The sequence below is a fragment of the Dicentrarchus labrax genome, unplaced genomic scaffold, assembly GCF_905237075.1.
Source record: "Dicentrarchus labrax unplaced genomic scaffold, dlabrax2021, whole genome shotgun sequence".
NCBI lineage: Eukaryota > Metazoa > Chordata > Actinopteri > Moronidae > Dicentrarchus > Dicentrarchus labrax.
The window spans coordinates 3,214,544-3,236,423 of record NW_026136706.1 but is presented as its reverse complement, the minus strand read 5'-3'; the positions used below and the strand labels follow the sequence as shown (position 1 = coordinate 3,236,423).

Sequence of the window (21,880 nt, the reverse complement as noted above, 5' to 3'; positions counted from 1 at the left end):
CCTGTTAGGCGCCACCATCAACTGCCTGTGGTTTTGATTCCCTCTGCCCTCATCTCCCTGTATTATAATGAAATGTTAACGTAACGCAGCTTCCAGCCTTTAATTTGCTAAGTAATCCAAGGAGCACAGAACCATTCATATTTCAGTCGACGCTATTTAATTAACTACTGAACACATGTGTAACATTCATTTAATGATGTGCAAGACACACAAGCAATAAAGGAGCAAGACAGACAGACAGAGACTGAGAGAATACATCAATCTCATGTTTAATTTTCTATTTTAATACGGCACTCAATGCATATGAAATCTATATTCTCTCGGTGAATGAAGGAGGCACAAATGGCATATATGAATTAAAGACTCCACTGCGAAAGGACAGGGAGAATATGAGAGCTGTAATTGGATATCTGTGAATTAATTTGCTCAGTGAACATACTATGAATCACATCAGGTCATAAAACCCAGATGGAGCAGAGGGAGGATTGGCACAAGGTGGTGGAGGCAGATATTTAACATATCAGAGTGCAGTGATGCTTTCAGTGGTCTGCGCTGCCACCATGTGGAGAGAAAAGGCTCGACAGAGAGCAGGGAGAGCCATGAGTAGATAACAGTGATTTATCCTGAAGTGCTTTAAAGTGAGCTCCCCAAAGTGGGCCAAATATTCTACCTTTCAAATTAAAGTAGCTTTTCAAACTATTAATCAAAGCTGGATAAATATTAGAACCGATTTCTTCTCCCCATAGGGAGGAACGTGCAGAATACTCTTCGGGAGAAACTTAGTGTGCATGAACATGTGAAACCTGACCACCGCTTGAACATGCCTATTGATGAAACTCCATTTCCTGGTGGGAGACTCAGTGTAAAAGAATGCAGAGTGGGAGAGAAGCCTGGAGTCGCTCCTATCACTGCCACCTCCTATAACCAAATTTATGAAGACATTTCTTTGGCGCGCTCTACATAAATGTCAGTATTATAATCCTCAATAATCCCCACCAAGAGGGTGATGGAGGATGTATGTGACAGGCAGAACTGTACCTTTTCCTGCGGACAGGAGACATTTTTCATCCAAGAGCAGGATCACAAGAATGTTTCTGTATGTTTCAGCAGCCATGCATCAATGTGAAGAATGTAGTGGAATCTAAAAGAGGATCCATGCTCATTAATTATGTCCCAGTGCCCTGTGCAATGTTAGAACAGCACAGGGAAAGAGATGTAATCAACCCTGTGTCAGTCTCCTCAGAAAGCCTCGTTTCATTGTCTGAGTTTTGTAATATGACGTCTTCAGAGCTAACAGACAACAGAAGTTAAAATAATGCTCTCATAGCTTGAGCCTGTGCAAAAGTGCTCTCCTTCATTATTTCTCTGTTCTTATGTGTGTTTTAAATTCAAGCCGGGGCAGAGGGGGACCTATGAATGTGTAGGAAGCATTATTAGCTGGAATTATAGTGAAAAGCTTCTTGTCTGCTACAGAGTAACCTCTGAAAGCAGCTACATTACAGGAATGCTTCCAAGCAATGAAAACAGGAAGTGAAAGCACTGTAATCATTTTAATAATAATAATAATAATTATAATTATTGTTAATAATAATAGTAGTAGTATAGAAAATAAAATACAAGCAGTATGTTTCGTGTTTTAATATTGTGTATATAAGAAACATACATAATAACAACAACAACAAGATGAATACAAATAAATACATTTCTGGCTATATTACAATGTGTGAAAGTAATTTCTCTTATTAAAAACGATACTTTAATTAAATGAAACAATTCACATAAATATCCGAATACTTTATTTTCTGAAAGTAACGGGAAACACAAGTTATTGAAGCGGAACCCTTGTGTTGTTTCAGTCGGACTCATTTGAAGGTCGCACACAACATGGAGGACCTGCAGAGCAGACAGGCGTGATAAGAGAGGATAAAAATAAGATTGTAATATTAGTGTAAGGTCTGGTGTTGTCCGCACTGGGCGCCATTGTTCCTCCGCTCAGAGATGACTCAGGTGTTCAGGTAAAGTCCGGAAGACAAAACGACGTCATTAACACAACGTCATTGACACACTCGTCATACATGTGTCATCTGTCTTATTGAACACGAGCTCTTCACTGTTTGCCTCTCAGATGTGTCTGTCAGTTACCATGGAAACATTCAGTCAGATTATAATGGAAGATTCAAATCAGTGACTGTCAGCGTTAGAGGGAAACTTCCTGTGAAAGGTCCTTGAAAGGTCCTTGAAAGGTCCTTGAATCTGATTTGTGGGAACCCTGATGTGATGGCTGATGGCTGATGGCTGACGGCGGTCCTTGTGTGAAAGGTGTTCGTGATAACGTCTCCGTCCTCCTCTCAGCTGCAGGGAACATGTTTCGCCCCCGGCCGTGTCGGTGGCTGCGTCCTGGAGCTCGGGTTGTTTCCTGGAGGAGCGCCCATAAACTGGCTTCACTCCAGAAAGTCAGAGCGCTTCCCCCGAACAAAGTCCAGAGCTTGCTGTACCCCTTTAGTGATCTGGAGGGCTACCTGGACAGGTACTACCCCTGACATTTATTCTCCAGGACACATGATTGTGTGTGTGTGTGTGTGTGTGTGTGTGTGTGTGTGTGTGTGCTCTTTCATTGCCTGAATTTGGGAGTTTTTGATGGTTGGAATGACATTTTCAGGTCCGTGGACAGGACGCCGTTCCAGCTCTTTCATCCCGGTTTGGAGGACGTGATGAAAGCGGAAAGGCTCTTCTGTTCTTCTCCGTCTCATAAGATTGATTACCAAACCTCTGCAGTGAGGATGGACCACTTACCTGCACTCAAACCGCCTGAGGTTGGTCATGTTCACTGCTACCAACATTTTATTATGTTTATCTGAAGAAAGTGAGTCAGTTCAGTAACTGCACTGAATCCGTTCGTTTATGTCCCTGTACAGAGAGTCTGTGGGGGGGGGGCATTGTTATTAGGGCTGCACCATTATGGCCAAAATGATAATCACAATTATTTTGATCAATACTGAGATCACAATTACAGAGCACTGCTTACTTCAAAATAAAAGTCCACTCATGTTTTGCCGGTTAAATGCTTTTAATGTGAAGCTGCAGCAGTAGTAAATGTTCAGCTTTCATCAGCAGGAATAGTAAGTAATAAAAAGTAATATTTCATCACTTGTTACTGGTTATTTTAATTTAATTAAAGGAATATGATTCTTACTATACATTAACAGTAACTGTACAAAATAAAGATGTAAGTTATGGTAAATTATGCACGGACAAAGAACCGCAGGGTTGTGTGGCAAATAAATTCAACCTTCCTTTAGTTAACTCTCGAGGAAATGATGTAATCTATGAAGATGCTGCGTTGATCAGTCACACATTCCTGGTAGATTATTCTGTAAGACGAATCTTTCTCCAGTTGACCTCACTAATGCGGTCTGTCTCACAGTGCTGTGCAGTGTGTTGGCATCTGTTCCTCCGACTGGACTTCCCGCATCGTATTTCACGTCTCTCCGGTAACCTGAAGCAAAACAATCCCGTCAACGAAGCCCAGAGTGTTGTTTCCATTCGGGGCTGTTTTCGGTCTGAGCGCTCCCTAAAGGCTACAGGTAGCTGGAGAGAGAGTACGCTGCAGTTTAAATTATTCATGATTCTGCACCGGGCGTGGTAACACAGAGGGGTCTTTGTCGAGGGAGCTTTGCATGCTGGGACAGACAGTGGACGACCGTGCCACCAGATCTTTACGTCTCATACAGTTTCTCTTTCGTCTCATCCTGAAAACCTTCTCCACTTTACAGTCAGATTGTGTAACAACTTGGAGAAGTAAATGGAATCTGCTGATGTAAAATGTATGAGCGGAGGGTGTTTTCCTTTTAAGTCACTTCTCATTCTCTCTTTGTTCAGCCATGAGCAGAAGTCCTTGTGGATGTTGTATCACTGTCAGACCGAACTTTTTCACCCTGCAGGAGTTCATGATTGTAGTGCCACGAAAAAGTCTGCAGCGTTAAACCCACTCCCAGAATAATCTAACTGACCCTCGCCCGGCTGTAAACTATGGTTGAAAAGATGGAGATATCCATTTAATCACCAACTATTCTGATAATCCATTAATCGTTTTTTTTTAAGAAAAAATGTATTTATATATGTTATATATTGTTTCTAGCACGTGTTTAGGGTCGGTACGCGGTATCAGCTGATATGCAAAATTCAGGTATTAGGAAGTAAAAAGGTGGAACATCTCCAGTAAACTGAGGTTTTGAAGACAATAGAGGACATGACCTCCCATTTTTCACCACTAAACTGACCAAACAACTAATCGATGAATGGAGAATGATGGACAGTGGTTTGTTACTGCAGCCCTAAAGATGAAGCACTGTAGGAGGAAGAGGAGGTGTATGTAAGTGAGGGTGTTCACATTGCCCTTCCTCGACCCGAAACACGGACACTGTAAATGAGAACTGTAGCGCAGTGTCTTTGCACCCTCCTGCAGCCTCATACATAATTAAGCACCAGTTGACACTTGATAATAAATGAGCAGATTTATAACCTTTATGGACAGTAGTGTTCACCGGGGAAGGGGGGGGACATTGTGTTGATTGGACAACGGGGGTCTCTTTGGCATGCAGAGTCAGTTCCCGCTCTGCCTCTCCGCTCTGTCAGGCGATGATGTATTCGTGGCTTACTGGCAGCGTTGGCCTCCGTCCATCTGTCTTGTGTCGGCGAGATGGATGAGCCGGCGCCGTGTCCTGTGGGAGTTGGCGGTCGTTGGTACCGCGCTCAGAGCAGGTGTGCCGGTTCGCTGAGACGTTTAAAGGAAGATAATCCAGCATAAACTCACACAGATCATTGAGTTACCATCCAGAAGGTCCGAGCATTAACACAGTAACGGAGAAAGTGACGATGGAGCAACCCGTGTGTGTTCTCAGGTGTGTTTCATCGGCAGGAGCAACGTGGGCAAGTCGTCTCTCATCAAAGCTCTGTTCTCCCTGACGCCTGAGATAGAAGTCCGAGTCTCCAAAACTCCAGTGAGTGGTTTTAACTGACATACATAGAGTGACTGTTCCAGTGACTGGAATATAATCACATCGCATTACACTGAATTTAGTTCTTCACTTACACCACCATTGTAGCAGCGATCAGCTAATCAGTCTATATGTAAATTAAATCAACAGTATCTGATTACAAATCCATTTAAAATGATTAGGATTTGTGTTCAGAGTGTAACCTCTCCTCAGAGATTGTGTCTCTCTCTCTTTCTGTTCCCACCTCAGGGTCACACAAAGAAGATGAACTTCTTCAGAGTGGGCACAGCTTTCACCGTCGTTGACATGCCAGGATATGGATACAAAGCACCCAAAGACTTTGTGGATATGGTGGAGCCGTACCTTTACTCACGGAAAAAGTGAGAAAAGTAGTAGTGCGTATTTACACTGGAGTCACAATGAGAACACAGAGCCCTTGTACACACATGATGGATGTCTGGAGGGCCAAAGTAAGACTCTCGTTAACCGTCTGTGTTGTAATAAATACAGAAAGTTGATTGTTCCCGACCATATGAATTAGACTCCTACTGCAGAGGCTGGAAAAGACAGCTCCTGTCCTGATTTTGGTCCTTTGGGAGGTAAAATTCATTCATGATGCCAAAAACAATGTGTTTAATTCGATGTGCGCTCAGTCAGAAAGATGCATTACTGTTTATCTGGCTGTGGTATTATATTAATATTGATAATTAGTTCGAAATGAATTTCCTACAATAAATCAACTGGTTACACTGCAACAACAGCCCTACTAGAAACAAGCCAAATATTCCTAAATATAATCAATTCTTTTTATATTGAGCATAAAATATCTGCCAATGCGGTAAGACAGTTTTGATTGGCTAGAATTCTTAAAACTAGCAAAAAGATCTGGCTACTGATAGACAGTAATGAACCATAAAACTAGAAAAAATGCCCCAAATTTAAGCAAGTTGTGCTTGTTACAAGCAATAAAAACTCAGTGGACTTCGAAGGATCTGTGTCTTATTGTAAAAAAAGTTCTGCTAATTAACAAATTCTTAAATTCAGCTCAACAAACAGCAGAATAATAATCAGTGACTTTGTCTTAAATGAAGGCACCAGAAACATTTTCTTATTAGAACAATGAAAAACTAAACAGCTGCTTCATTTCCAACAGTGGGTCCAGTCGACTTTCTCTTAAACTGAGAAGTTGTGTGAGTGCTCTCACTCTGAAAATAAGAAGAAAATAATCTGGTTCCTCTGCTGGGATATTAAACAAACCATTGTTGTTCCTGGTTAAATTGAGCTCAGTATTAGCTGTAATATCTTATTGTGACAAAATTAGATATAATTTCTTAAAACCAGATTATTTTTTTAATGCAAAACATGCTTGACAAGATTATTTTTCTTTTTGGACTACAACAAGTCTTTGTTACTTTCTTAAGATTCCTGTTTTTACAAAGATTTACACATCATAACAAACCACTCAGTAGATATTGATATCAACCATCCAACACTTATCAGAAACATTCACTGGGCCAACAAATGATAGAACATTAAGTTCATTGGTCATTTCTGATAATTATGGGTTTTTTTTTCAAGTAGGCTGTGCCGATAAGAACATCTCAAAAGCAGTGCTTCCATATCATATTTCATATTATACTCAGTGCATAACAGTGAAACAGTGAACACAGAAACTGCAGGAGGTTTGTGTAAAACCAGAAACTTGGAGGAGTTTTGAGAAGATTATTTCCTGTGAAATTTGTGAACTTTTTTTACAATTCAGTCTGTATTATTTTCTCATCGTCTGTTTTTTTTAAATCATTTTTGATAGCCATACTTAATAGGTTCTTTTGTCAAATGTAGTGTTTTCCTCTAATTGTTCTGTCAGCTCTTTGGTTGTTTTCTAATGCAGGAGGCTGTTTATCAGAGACTGAAGCTCTGTGAATATAGTTTGTGTTCAGGTCTTCAACGTTTAGATCTTAAATCATTTTATAGTTTTTTGCACATAAATGTATTCCTGGACAACGGCATCTGTGTGCAAATATATTCCATAGTTACAGTGTGAGATCTTCTAGTTAGCACTACCAACCTGGTCCACCAGGTGGTGCTGTGTAACTGCACTGTCATTTACAATTTATTTGTGTTTTTCAACTACTTTAGACATGATGAACTAAACTCTTTGAGTGTGTATCCACCTGAGAGGAAAGCTGTAATGCTGGTTACTGGCCCAATCTTCTGCACCTGAAGAACCTCTGTTCTTATTTTTATGACCGTGGAAGATGCTGAAAACTCTCCCATCCATCTGTTTGTTTGCAATCTTTCAGTCTGGTGAGGACGTTCCTGTTGGTCGATGGCAGTGTCGGTCTTCAGAGTGCTGACATGGTCGCCCTGGAGATGTGCGAGGAGATGACGCGTCCATATGTGGTAGGACGCACGCACTCTTTCTTCTTATCCTGCCTGTTTACTTGGAAATATATTTATATATTAAGTTCTCAGCTCGAAAGCAGAATGAATGGAAAACACTAAAGGAAGACTATTATCCATATCCCAAATACAGATTGTATTTATTTTATCCATGCAATCACAGTCGTTGGATGAATGACTCAATAGCCGACCCTTGTGCTTACTATTTATTTAAGTGCAATTTAAATGTATTAATTTGGTTGTTTTCTTTCTTTTCACATTCCAAAAGCTGAATATGTTAAGAATTAAAAGTTAATCGCTATTTGAAAGGGTGCACTTACATTATTATGCCTATAATTACAGTGGCATTAAATTGTCTTACAATGCTTAAAATACCTAAAAAGCTTGTAGCCTGTATCTTGGTAAGACACCATCTCAAGTTCTGAGTTCTGATTGTTACAATAAATATTTTTCTTCTACAGCTGTAAAAGCTGTTCAGACTGATGGTCGCAACCAGGACATTTGAATACATAACTTGCTGACATTTTATAGACTGAACAATAATCCATAAATAAAATAAATTAGTATCATGCATTGTTACCTCAACCCTGAAACGTTTGCATAAATGCTGTATCACAGGACATCCGCTATGATTCTGTGTGTGTGGCATGTTGAGACTTGCATGTTAGAAGCTCTGCAGACCACACTGTGGCAGTGAGTTAGAACATACAGTACATGCCTGTTAAAAAACAAAGCCACACCACCAACATCTGCTGTGCCACACAGACCACACAGAGCCCCACCGAGCTGAACAACAAGCCAGTATCTGACAAAGTGTGAGAAAACAAATCAGCATGCATGATGCATATATATATATATATATATATATATATATATATATATAGCTGAAAGTGACTGTGTGTGAGAAACAGCAGACTGTACATGCTGGATGATACGCAGGGTGCTAGAGGTGGCAACGCTAACCAGCTTTTACCCCTCCTTCCCACATTGGACTCATTCTTACAAATCCTCATCATTATGTCCACACTGAATTAATGCTGAACGCTCTCACTCAGCTATTTAAAAACTGCTGTCCCCTCTGAAACGCCACCGCTGAGACATTATAATGAAGCACCCCCACTCTCTACGCACTCCGCAGTCAATTATTCATGCTCTCAGGTTATTAAACACTTTGATCATTATTAAGGCTGTGACAGCGCAGCTTTTAATAAAGATGAACTCTCTGTGCTGAAAGGCAAAGGGAGCCGTGAGCTCAATGGGTCAGCTTTAAACATAAAGTTGTTGCTTTGCTGTTAGGGATGAGGTGCAGTACACGATTAACATCGGTTCAGAGTTCCTACACTCTCCTTTTTTAAATTTGGGGAAATTGCAGCTTTAGTCCAATACAGTCTGTCTGAAGCCTGAATGTGTGCATTGTGCACGGAGGTAGAGTTGTGATGTTGTTGTTGGGATTTTGTTTTGCAGATGCTGGTGACTAAGATCGACAAATGTGGGCACGGAGCCCTGCTGACAAACCTACTGAATGTTCAGGATGTGGTTAAAACACAGACCATGAGCTGCTTCCCCCAGCCGTTCCTGATCAGGTGAGAGTCACACTTTTATACTTGTCCTTTATGCAACTTACCGTCAACAAATCTCATAAAAACATCAACGGTGAAGTGAACCTTCCCAAGCCCCGGCCCTTTCTGTGCTCCAGTAACAGCTGAGTAAGCCTCGGTCAACTTTCTTCTTTCCTAGACGTGCTAGGCTAATCTGTGTTTAAAAGTAAAGCACAATATGAAGATGGTTTAAAGATAAAAGCAACATATATATCCTAAGTTAGCTAATGTTTGTGTGTGTGTGCAAAATGTTCACTAACTAACGATGTTAGTTACATTTTTCTGACATTAGCTAGCTAATTTAACACTTGACACTTTTATAACAAAATGTATGTGATCAGAAAGAACAAATAGACTCGGGCAGATGGAGTGGCGCAGCGCTTTAGATATTGCACTTGGCTGTATTGTAATTTTGCGTAATTGTGTGGCCCTAATTGCATCCATCCTTTCTTTTGTCCCTCTCTTTCTCTTTGCACAACAGCTCCCTCCAGTTTCAGGGAATCTACCTCCTGAGGTGCTTCATTGCCCACGTAACAGGGAGCATCAGGTTAACGGACACTTCCCAAAGCTGACCAGAGGCCAGCTTAGCATAACTGAGTGGAACTGGGAGTTTGCTGAACACATTGCCAGGTCTAGACAGCTGATGGGGAAACGTTTATTTTCTAATAAAATGTAAAACACTTTGTGGGTTTGGCTGGTTGTCCTTGTTATAGTTACATATTACCTGACTGTTAGTCAGCAGAACTACGTGGACAGAGAGACAGGACTTTGCTTTAAACAGAGTGGAGAGGAAGAAGCTTAATTGTTACAGTATACAGCGTCTGTCACTCCATTCATTTATCTTTAATATCACAACTAACGATATTGGAACTTTCTGAGAGTTTGGGGTGTTTTTCATTGATCTGAACAAATCTCTGCTGTCTGGCAGAGGAATTCAAAACATAAATATCAATTCAATATTAAAATGAAATGCCAGTTCATACAATTTCCTCAACAACGCTGTGACCGTGTTTATTTTAATGGCTTTCACTTTTATTGTTTTATCATATTGTGTAATCACTTGCAGTGCAACAGTTTATTATAATTCTTATGAACCAGATAACATGCCCTCAGCTCACCCATCCCATTGTTGAACACTGCATATACATACATTAGAAACAATGGAAGTTATAGAGATGAATCAAAATGAGATATTCACTGTATAAAAACACCTGCATGGTGAACCCACAGAGAGCTATAACAGCAGTCTCCTTCAGCTCTATGGAGAGTTTAGTCTCTTTCAGCTCATTGTTTTTGTTGGGTTTCCTCTCACTCTTCAGCTGCTCTAACATATAGACATTTGGTATTTGTATGCATGTATGAAAGTGTGTTGTGTATTCGTAAATGCGTACGATGAATGTGCAGCTATGTGTGAGGAGGAGAGACAACATATAAATAAATGATGATAAAATATAGAAATAGAAAATTTTAAAAATTAGAAAGTGTCAAAATACAAACAAAGACATACTAGATATTTAAATATAATTTCCTCATTGAAATCTATAAAAAGATTCTTGATTAAGCAGCTTTTACTTGTAATTTTAAGTGACACTAACTTAGTTTTCTAAGTTACAGAAAGTACAAATAAAGAACAGTACACATAAAACGTGTGTCACTTAAAATTATTAAAGCTACTTGATCAAGAGTGGGGGTTTTTTTAACTCTCAAAATGAAGTTAGTTTTACTTAATATAAAATTATTAAATTTAAATTAATCATTCGTCATATGAACTCAGAGTTCTCACACATCCTGGAAAACCTGGAGAAGCTGGAAATTTAGAGATTAGTTCAGTCATGAAAACACACAAATTGAATAAAATGAGCAAATATCCTGGAAGTAATCTATGTTGTCCTGGAAATGTTTGTTTGTATGTTTGTATGGTATTTTAACCCCTCATTAACCTCGCCTACGTAAGCTTTCGTATTCTGTGTGAAGTGACTGTTGGTTGGTTAAACTCTACGACTCTTCAAAACAGGTTTACCAGATACAAAGTGGAACTGACTGCAGCGACCATTTCGGCACTGAGTCTATTTTTTCCAGAGCTGCGAGCAAAATTCTCATATACACAGCCTATTAATGATCAAATGTCTTGTTGCTGTGGTCGATAAATACATGCACAGTGATGTTAAATGTTCATGCAATAAACACTTTTACTTTTGTGTTTATTGCAAGTTGAATTTTCTGTAAAATAAAACTAATTCTCATTTGAACTGTTACTTATAGGCTGTGGTCAAATGAATGTAGTCAATCTGCCCGAAACGGCACCTTATATGATTGTTTCTTATAGTGCAAGTGCGACAATACAGTGCAGTCCTGTATTGTCAAGAAAAACTTCTGGAAAATGATTCGTTGCAATTGAGCCTACCATAATGAGAGACGCCGTTCAGCATGGGTCAGTTAAAAATGGAACATCTCACACAATGCCGGTTTTTGTGAGTAATTTGTTGTATACAGACACATGTTCACAGAATTTGGCCGTGTGCTGTAGTGTCTGCAGAGAACAACGAGGGTGGAAGCTTCAAAATGCACAGCAGATCAGCAGGCATGCAGTCGTAAACTTTTTTATAGAAGTTACTTGGCAAGGGTCAAGGTCACATTCTGAAAGTTTCATTGATCCTCTTCCTTTTGTCTCTCCCAGTCCTCTTGGGACAGTTTCTCAAACGCGTCTTATCTTCGTTTCCTTATTTTACATTTGAGCACAAAGACAGTGACATAAAATATGGACATATCAAATTAGATTGTTATCTGCAATCAGATCGCCTAAGATAATGACCATGACACGACATGACACAGACCTTTAACACACTCGTTCACACACACTGGGAGCAGAGCTTAGAAATTTACTGTGGCCTGAACGAAGGACAAGTCAGATGGAAAGAAGATAAAAGCTGATGGGGCAGATAAAGACTGATAAGACACCCTCTGAAGAGCTACTTTATGTATTTCACTGTCCCCTTCCTCATACCACATCACTGATTGACACATACAGATAGAATGACACTGCACACACCTTTACAGTTTGTGGGACACGAACAGGAACGTGAATCACTGCAGGAAGCTTCCTTTGTCATGAATGCCCTTGAAAATGAATGTGAATTTTAATAAATATCCAACGTTTACAACATTAAAGATCCCCTCCAGACATGTGTTAAGACATACAAATGAAGTCCGCGTGGAACAATCATGTAATTATGTTTTTTCTTCCAAAAAAAGTATAATTTCCACATAAAAAAATCTATGAAAAGATTCTTGATTAAGCTTTCACTTGTAATTTTTAAGGGACACTAACTTAGTTTTCTAAGTTAAAGAAACATTCCTGACTAAGAACTTTTCAATAGGTATTTTGTTTTTACAGTACGAATACATTACTAGTTACTTGATCAATAATGTTTTTTAACTTTAATTCAGTTAATTTTACTTAAAATTTTAGACGTAATCAATTTCAACAGTTTTTTGAATAGTTAAATGAACTTGTCTGGTTTTACAGGGTAATATGCATTTTTCACTATCTTCTTACATTTTATTGACTAAACTATTAATTGATTAATCATGAAAATAATCTGCATATTAATCAACAATGAAATATTGTTAGTTGCAGCCCTGTAACAAGTACTCAATACATATTTTCCTGTATTGTAACCACGCTGAAGGTTTACATTTTTACAGTATTTTACTTACTGACATCTTTTAGCTAAAGCTATTTAACATATTTTGTTCATTATTTTGTGTATGTTATATTTGACTTAAATTTAAAAAAAGTAAAATTTCCACATTAAAATCTAAACATACTCGACTTGTTATACCTAGTTAAAAATTCCTGTTGGACACAAGATGTCGCCTACATTCTCAGTGTATGTGCACTGATGGCTTCAAGTTTCTACATCACACTTGTATAATTTCCATACTTGACCTCCAAACTATTTGTGATGTCACAAATAACGCTGGTAGGCCCCGCCCCTTAAAATCAGATTTTCTGTGAGCTCAGAGAAACTTTCCACTTTCAGCAGATGAATGAAAACATCCTTCTAGTGTCAAACTCTGCACAGACATCATTCAAACATCAAACTGTAGGAACAAGAAGAAACACAGATTTTTGAGTGGAGAGGGACTTTAATAGCATTAATGTTATCCATTATTTTTTAAAGTACAAAAGGTGTGAACAGACTGTGAATGGTTTTCATGATTCTCTCTGTTCTTCACATAAAGTTTACATCAACAGCTTGTTGCTAACCCTTCCTGGTGTCGGTTTACTGTTACTAGCAGTGTTTGACCTTCACTGTGCCGAGTCTGACAGCAGAAAGGTTCTCCGTGCTCGCCTTAAATCTCAGTTGAACATGTGTGTGCGTAGGCACGAGATTATTTTGTGACTCCACAGCCATCTCAATATGGTCCAATAAAACTTTTAATGAGGTAATTCAAGTTTTTATGTGGACAAAGTATATCACGGACAAATGATTATTCCAAGCAGAGAATTTATACTATACTATAACATGTCTGTAGAACATGTCTGTAAGTTGGACTGAAGCTGCAGTAGCTAACTTTTATAAAAAAATAAAAAAAATAAAGTTTTTGTTATATTGGCTGTAACTTTCTCGACTGTATATCCTGACACTACTGGTTGTTTTTGTTCGGGCCCAGTGGATTCTTGTAAATGTTGTTAGGAACACTAGGGGGAACCAGAGGAACCTGATTCTTTCACAGATTATCTGTCTCATGTTCTGCTGTCAGGATACAGTGAAAGATTCAGCAAATATGACAAGAAATATTTTTATGAAAATGACCTACTGCAGCTTTAATGTCAGACACCAGACCCTAAACACTGAATTAGTTAGTCAACAAAATGCATCAATCAGTGGCTTCCCTACCTCTTTCTGCTTCTGTTAAACTTTGACCAAAATGCCAGTGCTTTTACACACAATGTTCACAATGAACCTGTCTGCCACACAGGCTTCTTCATTCTTTGGATTTGACTGATGTGTTAGGTCTTTTCTACCTTTTCTAAAACTATTTGTAGCATCAGAGCACTCTTTGTTTCTTTGTCTTTCCTGATAACGCATCAGACATTTTGACAGCTGGTTCATTTTATTAAGTGAGCAAACAGCCTCTTCTTTATCCACGATTGTTCAATCCAAAATGCTTCCCGACATTACTTTTCTGAAGTTTTGGGTCATGATTCACTGCAGATAGACCCTTCTCGCAGGGGTGTGTCCAGACTGGGCTCCGTTTTAATGCAAGAGTTAAGATACTGGTATCATATAAAACCAGATGACCTAACCATCCCATTTTCATTCAGATATCTTAAGCTGTGACCTAAAGATATCGAGGGATTCCTTTGAAAATGGCCATACCAAAATGTTGCCTAACTTTGGAGATGGAAAAAATGGCATGGCAATTTTCAAAGGGACCTTTAGGGTCAGAGCTTACCACATCTAAATTAAAATGGGTTCAATGTTTACCCACGAGTTTCCCCTTTGCAGACATGCAAAGACCTGCAGTTCTTTGCTTGTTGTATAAACGTGTATTCAACATTCACAAAATTATAATTTCATAACACTTAACAATTAAACTCTCACATTCGACAGTGATATAGTCTACAAAGCATTATAATGATATAGAGAGAGTACAGTGCTAACATTGATTGTTAGCACTGAACATAGCAGTCGAGCAAGACTTCTGCTGTGGTACAGAAACACCACTTAAAACCACGGACAGAACTGCACTACACCTCAACTGGTATAATAATAATGCCATAGCATTAGCATAGCATTTTGGAATCTTGGGTGTGTCCCCCCAAATATATATTCATTACTGCCTTATCTCAAAATCAATGTGGCACAGTCTCAACAAGTCTTTTATGTGTCATAAAGGTCTTGTACTGTATATTGCAGGTATATATTTTATTGTACAGCTGACATTACTGCTTTTATTGTGTCCACTCGATTTTATTGCATATGCTCTCCATCGCTCAGACTGCAGACACACCATTATTTCATATTATTTCAGCAACACACTGACTTGAGCAATTTTTATTTGTCGGACAAAATATGTAAGGCATTCTTTGTGGTGTTGACTGGTTGTCCTTTAACTTCACAGTTAAGCATTACCCCTTCCAAATGGAAACAAACACAAAGTCTTCACTCAGCTCTTGGGAAGGTAAGAACAACACAATTTAGTAATTTTTAAGTTCGAATGTTAAGAAAGAAATTTTAATTTATTTAAATTATTGAGCCAAGTAGTTTTTTCCTCTAGTCTAACAGACGCGTGCAAGCAAACGTTTTAACTGTAACTCTCGTGAACTCCTTGACTTTGTGCAAACTCAAGTACATCAAAGCCACAGAGAACAAGCTGTAGAACATTATGATGTAACTGAATAAAGACGCTTTAACGTTTTTATTGTTTCCAACTTGGCATGTGCAACATGTGCCTATAAAACATATTCACGCCCACCTTTTTATGTTTTATTGTTTTACAACTTTGAATTAGGGTAGGATATAATTAAGAGTTTTTGACACTTGACACAAAATTTGAAAGATTTAAATGCCCCAAAGGAAACAAATCTCTACCAACCTTTAAATGAAATGCAAATGTAAAATATTAAATAATGGACTGCATAAGTATTCACCCTCTTCAAGTCAATATTTAACAGATGCAGCTTTATGAGAAATGACAGCCTATGTGTGAGGCTATGTGAATAGGTCTAGCCTATATTGGACTATAGTTTTTACCTATTATTCTTCCCAAAACTGATCAAGTTAACAGCAAATTTTACTACAAATCTTGAAGTCTGGACTCAGACTCGCATTTAAATAAAACATTTTAAAATAAATTTTCACCTAAAAAAACAAACAGACTGATTGGGGAATCACATGGGCAACCGTTGTTGTATGTAGCTCTTCCATCTCAACCATTGAACCCTCACACATACTGTATCGTTTTTGGATATTTACAGCTCTGAGGGATATAGTGCCTTGGGAATTCCGTGCATGCTTCCCATCAAATTTGTTGCAAATTATTTGGATTTTTCTTTTTACTTCACTTTTGCCACAAAAAATTATATCCAGCTATCCAGTGTCAGAGTATTCCTGAACAATCATGTATTCCTTGTTTTATGTTTAACTTTAGATCAGTTGTAAAGATTATAATTGGCATTTAAGACTTTTTCCGAAAATCTTTATTGCATCCACTGTGTGATTTGACGTTTAACAAATGATAAAAATGGGCAGATTTTTATTGCCATTGTGCAAAGAATACCTTGTGCATTCATGGGGTTTCTGACTATGAGAACTGCAAGCATCTTCCCTCCTTACTGGCAGTGAAGGATGATGATGCTGCATAGCATAGCTGTCCAATAAAGTTTTAAGAGGCCAAAGGGCAATAAAAGGTGGCGCTATGGTCCAATCACATTACACATTTCAGAATGACTTTTTTATAAGCTTGTGCTTCTGAACACTGACCCCATAAAACATTAAGTATTGGTTAATTTTTTATTTGTTTTACCTGATTTTTACCCTCCCTATTTTATTTGGCTGTGGCAGGGTAGGCATAAAGGGCAGGAGCTGACGGTTCCTCTCACTGTCGCCATCATCTTCTTGGATATCGGAGAAGGAGAAACTGGAGTTGGAATCTAATAATTACAAGCTCTAAGGAAACTCTCCTCCAGTCTTCTCTCAAATTGGAAGCCGCTGATCATCCTCTCCTTCTCCCAGTACATTGTCCACAATGGCGACAACTGCCGTGCCCACTGGCTGCGACCCTCTTAGCACAGTCTGCTCAGGCTCAAACTGCCTTGTTCCCGTCAGTGACTTTAATGCAGTACTGGGCCTGGTGTTGAGCACAGTGCTCACCGTCATGCTCGCTATGGTCATGTTCTCCATGGGTTGCACGGTGGATGCCAGTAAGCTGTGGGGCCACATCAAGAAGCCCTGGGGCATCATCATCGGCTTCCTCTGCCAGTTTGGCATCATGCCTTTCACGGCCTTCGCCTTGTCACTGGCCTTCAATGTGCTGCCTGTGCAGGCCGTCGTCATCATCATTATGGGCTGCTGTCCCGGAGGATCCGGCTCTAACATTATCTGCTACTGGCTGGACGGAGACATGGACCTGAGGTAGGAAACCAGCTGAGCCGGCTGGCTGGTTTTGCAGGCTCATTGGATAATCTAATGTTAGTTAATGATGTATTGTTTGGGCGTCTGAAAGCTAACAAGCTATTTAAAAACCCTGTCCACCTTAGACACTGGCGGTCCTCTTGTTAGTGAGTAAACTGTCTGGCAGGAGAAGCTGATTCTTGATCTCAGTTTAAAAGGAATTCTTTTCAGCACAACCCAGTTATACAGTATATAGCCATGTTTCTAGAGAGTAGTGTGGCTTTTCTCTAGCAGAATAAAGTAAACAACCAATTATATATCAGAGTTTTCACAAATTAAGTGTTTCATTTATCTATATTTTGACTATTTACATTGCAAAAATTAATTTATATACTCAGCAATATGTTTAGTGAGTCCCCTGTAGGCTGAAATATATGATCAATGTCTCCACATAGGACCAAAATGTGTGTGTCCATGTGGGTTGCTAATGAGGCCATCTTGGAGTACAAGTGGAGACCATGTGAGGAATCATTCTCAGGGATTTTTTTTGTGTCACACTGTGTACAGTATGGCCTTATGATTGGGCCCGAATAGGCCCTTATGAGCAAATCCCCAAGTGGGATATCTGTTGATTGGGCGACTCAGTTGCAGTTTTTAAATATCACAGACCATCTTCATATTTTTGTCATTAAAGAAACTTGTCTGACCAAAACTGTCCATATTCTCCTGTCCGCAGTATCAGTATGACAGCCTGTTCCTCTATCTTGGCCTTGGGGATGATGCCTCTCTGTCTGCTCATTTACACCTCCGTCTGGACTTCCTCCAACACCATCCAGATCCCATATGACAGTATCGGTAAGTAGACAACTAATGGTTGATTACTCGTCCACAAAACTACAAAAATATGCAAGGCAAGGCTGTTTTATTTATAATATTTTATGGTGATAAAATGCTGATTTTGTTATTGCTGATTTGTAATTTATGTCGATTAAAGTCGATTAGAGTCGATTAAAACACCAAGGTTCCTAGCCTCCAAGAGAGCATCAACCTTGAGCCTTTCCTCCTTGCACTCAAATAAAATTACCCCTGTTTTTTCTGTATTTACAGCCAATTATTTATTTGCTCAATACATTTGCATAGTGAGTCAATAGGACTTTAGTAGTTTGGTAACAGCTAGGTAAATTTGGGTGTCATCGGCATAGCTGTGATAAGCGAGGGTTTTTTAAGGTTGCAGCCAAGTGGGAGCATTTACAGGTTAAACAGAAGGGGCCCCAGAATCGATCCTTGTAGGACACCACAGGTCAAGGGCATGTGCTTTGAATTATGGTTCCCAATGGTGACAAAATAATCCCTGCCCTCCAAATACGAGCTCAGACATTTTAAAGCCAGCCCACTTTTCCAGTCTATGTGAAAATATACTGTGATCTAAAAGCAGAAAAATGTATGTCTTCCCTAGATAATTAGGAGACCGAACGTAATTTAAAATCTTTATAAGACTCTTTTTTCTGCTGTGATGGGCACAAGAGCCTGATAGAAATTGATTAAAATAATCATTTAAATTAATCAAGAATTATAGACGGTTGAATTGGGTGGTTTATTTGAATGCTTCCATGTCTGTTGTTTCATTGTATTATATAATCACGTTGTACTATACAGATTTATTATAATCCTACTGCATGAGCTGATATGAAATCTGTGTTTCCCCAGGTATCACTCTAGTGTCTCTTCTTATCCCAATCGTTCTGGGAATGTATGTCAAACGCAAGTGGCCCAACGTGGCGAAAAAGATCCTCAAGGTAGGAATCCTCTGCAATGTCTCGCTTACTAAGGTTATGTTTGTGAATCTGATATTTGATAAAGGGATCGGTTATGGCTTTATCCAATAAAAACTGTCTGTGTGTCTGCTGTGCACAGGTTGGTTCCTTTGCAGGCTTTGCTCTCATTATCATCATAGCTGTGGTTGGTGGCATTCTCTACCAGTCCTCCTGGAACATTGCTCCCTCCCTGTGGATCATTGGAACCGTCTACCCCTTTATTGGTTTCGGCCTGGGGTTTTTCATGGCCCGCTTTGCAGGTCAACCCTGGAACAGGTAGGGTGACAGCATTGTTTTAATGTTAACAATTCATTTTTATAAGTCATGAAACTACATACACTAATAAATGTACCTACTTATGAGGTTATCATTCCCTGCTTTGTTTAGGTGTCGAACCATCGCATTGGAGACTGGTTTCCAGAACTCCCAGCTGTGCAGCACCATCGTCCAGCTCTCCTTCAGCCCTGCTGAGCTGGAGGTCATGTTCGCATTCCCTCTCATCTACAGCATCTTCCAGCTAGTGGTGGCAGTCATATCTGTCGGAGGTGAGTTAAGCGCCATCCGTTATCTACAACCAAAAGAATGTAGGTGAACATATAAGCTGTCTCCCCCCTTCATAAGGCTACTAACACAGTTAAAGCGAGACACTACAGGCACAAACATTGCTTTTTCTTCAATGTTGAGATTTTTGGTTATTTCGCTGTCTACTTTCGGACTAGCCTGGCAGAAAACACCTAAATGTGTATTTTGGGTGTTTTACTTACGTACACCAAACCTTCCAGTTTATTCCTGTTCCATATTGTGAAGGTTTTTACAAAAGGTTTTGTTCATAAATCATTCATAGCTTGATTTATATCACATTTTATGTCTATAACATGGCAAAAATTCTGGGCCTGAAATCTCCACTTCAGCAGCACTTTCATGGTGATATCTATTAGTTTAAAATATTCTATTCGTCTGTAGTGTCTCCCCTTAAACCAAAGGTTTCAGTGGAGAGATTTCAAGGGAAATGTTTTGTGGACAACTCCCTTCAACTATTGCATTGTTTATCACCCCTGTAAAGAGTTTCCAGTTTCTAGTTTTCCCAAACAAGAATAATAAACTGACAGAAAAGGTTTAATGACACATGACACATGCATATAAAGATGACTGATCATCATTTCTGAACCTGCTTTTTCCTCCACAGGCTACCAGATATATAAAAAGTCATGCAGCCGTGGTTCAGCTGACGGCGACAGCGAGGTTCCGTCTCTGGAAGCTGGCGACGGCGAACCAGCAAAAGAGAAGCAGTACGTTATAGACAACAGCGCCTTTGAGTTTGATGAGGTCGTCGGCAGCGCAGAGAAAGATAAGAACATTAACAAGAACACCCAGCTGTGAGAACAGACTTTGAACCACTGGATGATGAACAGCCAAACTCAACTGTGAACACACACTGCACTCTGCAGGCCGGAGGTGTGCACCCAAACTGTGGCCAAAAATCTACTCGAAGGCGGGGGGGTGGGGCAGTGACTTACACGCTGCATTGCATTACTGTATGTTGAACTGTGTTGTATTAGCAGTAAGATATGAGGCCCTCCTTTCATTAATTTATTCATACATAATTATTTAAAACCACTTTACGCTGTATGTCCTGTCAGAAATCCTGTTGTTCCCATGTTCCTTGATCAACACATTTACTCATGTCCTCTTTACATGTCTACATGATTCTAACTGAGTATTTACTGCTGTTTATGTGGATTAATCATACGTCCACATACAGATATTTAACGAGGGAACAGTTCCAGTTCACAGTTTATCCGATAAGACACAGAGTTGTGTGCACATCAGAGAGCCAATGTTGTCAAATCCACTGAGTATAATGCTTTTATGTTCAAATAGGTATTTTTTTAAATCCTTATTCTCTATACTGATGTAGCAGATGAAATCAGTGGTTATTACAGACCAGCTTTGGCTCTTGGGTGATCTTCTGTTTGGTGTTCTCTGCTGTTTCGGGTTCCTTTCAGTTCTTCTATACCTCATTTTTACAAGTGGATAAATAGAATAAAGGGTCCTTTTAAAAAAAAGAGGACGGGGCGTCACGTTTTGAGACTCGTAAGACGCTCAGTTATTCTGAGCACAGCTGATTAACATTAGCATTTTTAAATATGTAAGCTAGTGGTTTGGCCTATCTGTCCGAACGGAAGAAACGGGGATATACAGGAATAATCCCAGTATATTTATGATACATATTCACACACAAACTAATTTATTAGTGGTCTGTATTGTGCAAATGCAACAAACACAGAATGCAAAGGCATATTTCATAATGAGTGATTGCTTTTTGTTTTTCATGGATGTACAGAAACAAAATATTTTACAAAACTGCCTTCCTATTTAGCTCGAGGTTTTATAAATGTGCTTTCTGAAATAATGTATTTTCTCAAAAAACCTGTACATTTTTGTTTATTATGTTGAAATAATAGATGTTTTGATAAGAATATGAGCATTCATCTCAATAAACATATTATTTGTAAACTGTCTTTATGCTGTATGTGTTTATTTGATATATGAGAATATTTTATATTATTATTATATTATATTATTATTATTATATTTTTAAATGTTGTCTCCTATAGTAATTGTGTGGACACTTGGAGGACAGTGGACAGGTTAGAGATGATGGACAAACAGGATAAACCAGTGTGTGACACAGATGGTTGAGTGGATAGATGGAGAGCAGGGTATCATTTGTTGGTTTTTTAATAGTTTATTTGGGTGCTGAACAAAGGACGACATCATACAGTAATAAAGTAGAATAAGCAAATCAAATTCAAGATTCATAAATCAATGAATCAACAAAGGCAATAACAAAAACAGAATTTCTGGAAGGGTTCAGCAGTGTAACGCTCCTTTAGCAGCAAATGTTAAGCAAGCCTCAAACAACCAAACATGAACTTCAAGTG

At 39.0% G+C, this 21,880-nt stretch overlaps 2 protein-coding genes across 3 annotated transcripts; both read left to right on the top strand.

Moving 5' to 3' along the window:
* The first annotated feature begins 1,863 nt into the window (after positions 1 to 1,863).
* Positions 1,864 to 9,681, top strand: gtpbp8 (GTP binding protein 8 (putative)). 2 transcript variants are annotated; one of them, XM_051402988.1, is made up of 8 exons: positions 1,864 to 2,015; positions 2,353 to 2,527; positions 2,660 to 2,813; positions 4,902 to 5,000; positions 5,247 to 5,377; positions 7,301 to 7,400; positions 8,865 to 8,983; positions 9,480 to 9,681. In XM_051402988.1, exons 2-8 carry the CDS (start codon positions 2,364 to 2,366, stop codon positions 9,568 to 9,570), a joined length of 858 nt encoding a protein of 285 aa, XP_051258948.1. In that variant the 5' UTR covers positions 1,864 to 2,015; positions 2,353 to 2,363; the 3' UTR covers positions 9,571 to 9,681. The 2 variants fall into 2 exon arrangements, with proteins under 2 accessions (XP_051258948.1, XP_051258947.1); XM_051402987.1 differs by having other exon boundaries at positions 1,866 to 2,015; positions 2,126 to 2,527.
* Positions 9,682 to 16,572: 6,891 nt separating this feature from the next.
* Positions 16,573 to 21,457, top strand: slc10a2 (solute carrier family 10 member 2). The gene is made up of 6 exons (XM_051402924.1): positions 16,573 to 17,142; positions 17,858 to 17,976; positions 18,829 to 18,917; positions 19,036 to 19,211; positions 19,323 to 19,480; positions 20,122 to 21,457. Exons 1-6 carry the CDS (start codon positions 16,757 to 16,759, stop codon positions 20,313 to 20,315), a joined length of 1,122 nt encoding a protein of 373 aa, XP_051258884.1. The 5' UTR covers positions 16,573 to 16,756; the 3' UTR covers positions 20,316 to 21,457.
* The last annotated feature ends 423 nt before the right edge of the window (positions 21,458 to 21,880 follow it).

Bases quoted from the DNA above. Each gene is read 5' to 3' on its own strand.
- gtpbp8 (XM_051402987.1), top strand. From the start codon at position 2,292: ATGGCTGACGGCGGTCCTTGTGTGAAAGGTGTTCGTGATAACGTCTCC. The intron at 2,528-2,659 runs GTACTACCCCTG...TGACATTTTCAG, and splicing joins CTGGAGGGCTACCTGGACAG to GTCCGTGGACAGGACGCCGT. The intron at 5,001-5,246 runs GTGAGTGGTTTT...TTCCCACCTCAG, and splicing joins TCCGAGTCTCCAAAACTCCA to GGTCACACAAAGAAGATGAA.
- slc10a2 (XM_051402924.1), top strand. From the start codon at position 16,757: ATGGCGACAACTGCCGTGCCCACTGGCTGCGACCCTCTTAGCACAGTC. The intron at 17,143-17,857 runs GTAGGAAACCAG...TCCTGTCCGCAG, and splicing joins GACGGAGACATGGACCTGAG to TATCAGTATGACAGCCTGTT. The intron at 17,977-18,828 runs GTAAGTAGACAA...GTGTTTCCCCAG, and splicing joins GATCCCATATGACAGTATCG to GTATCACTCTAGTGTCTCTT.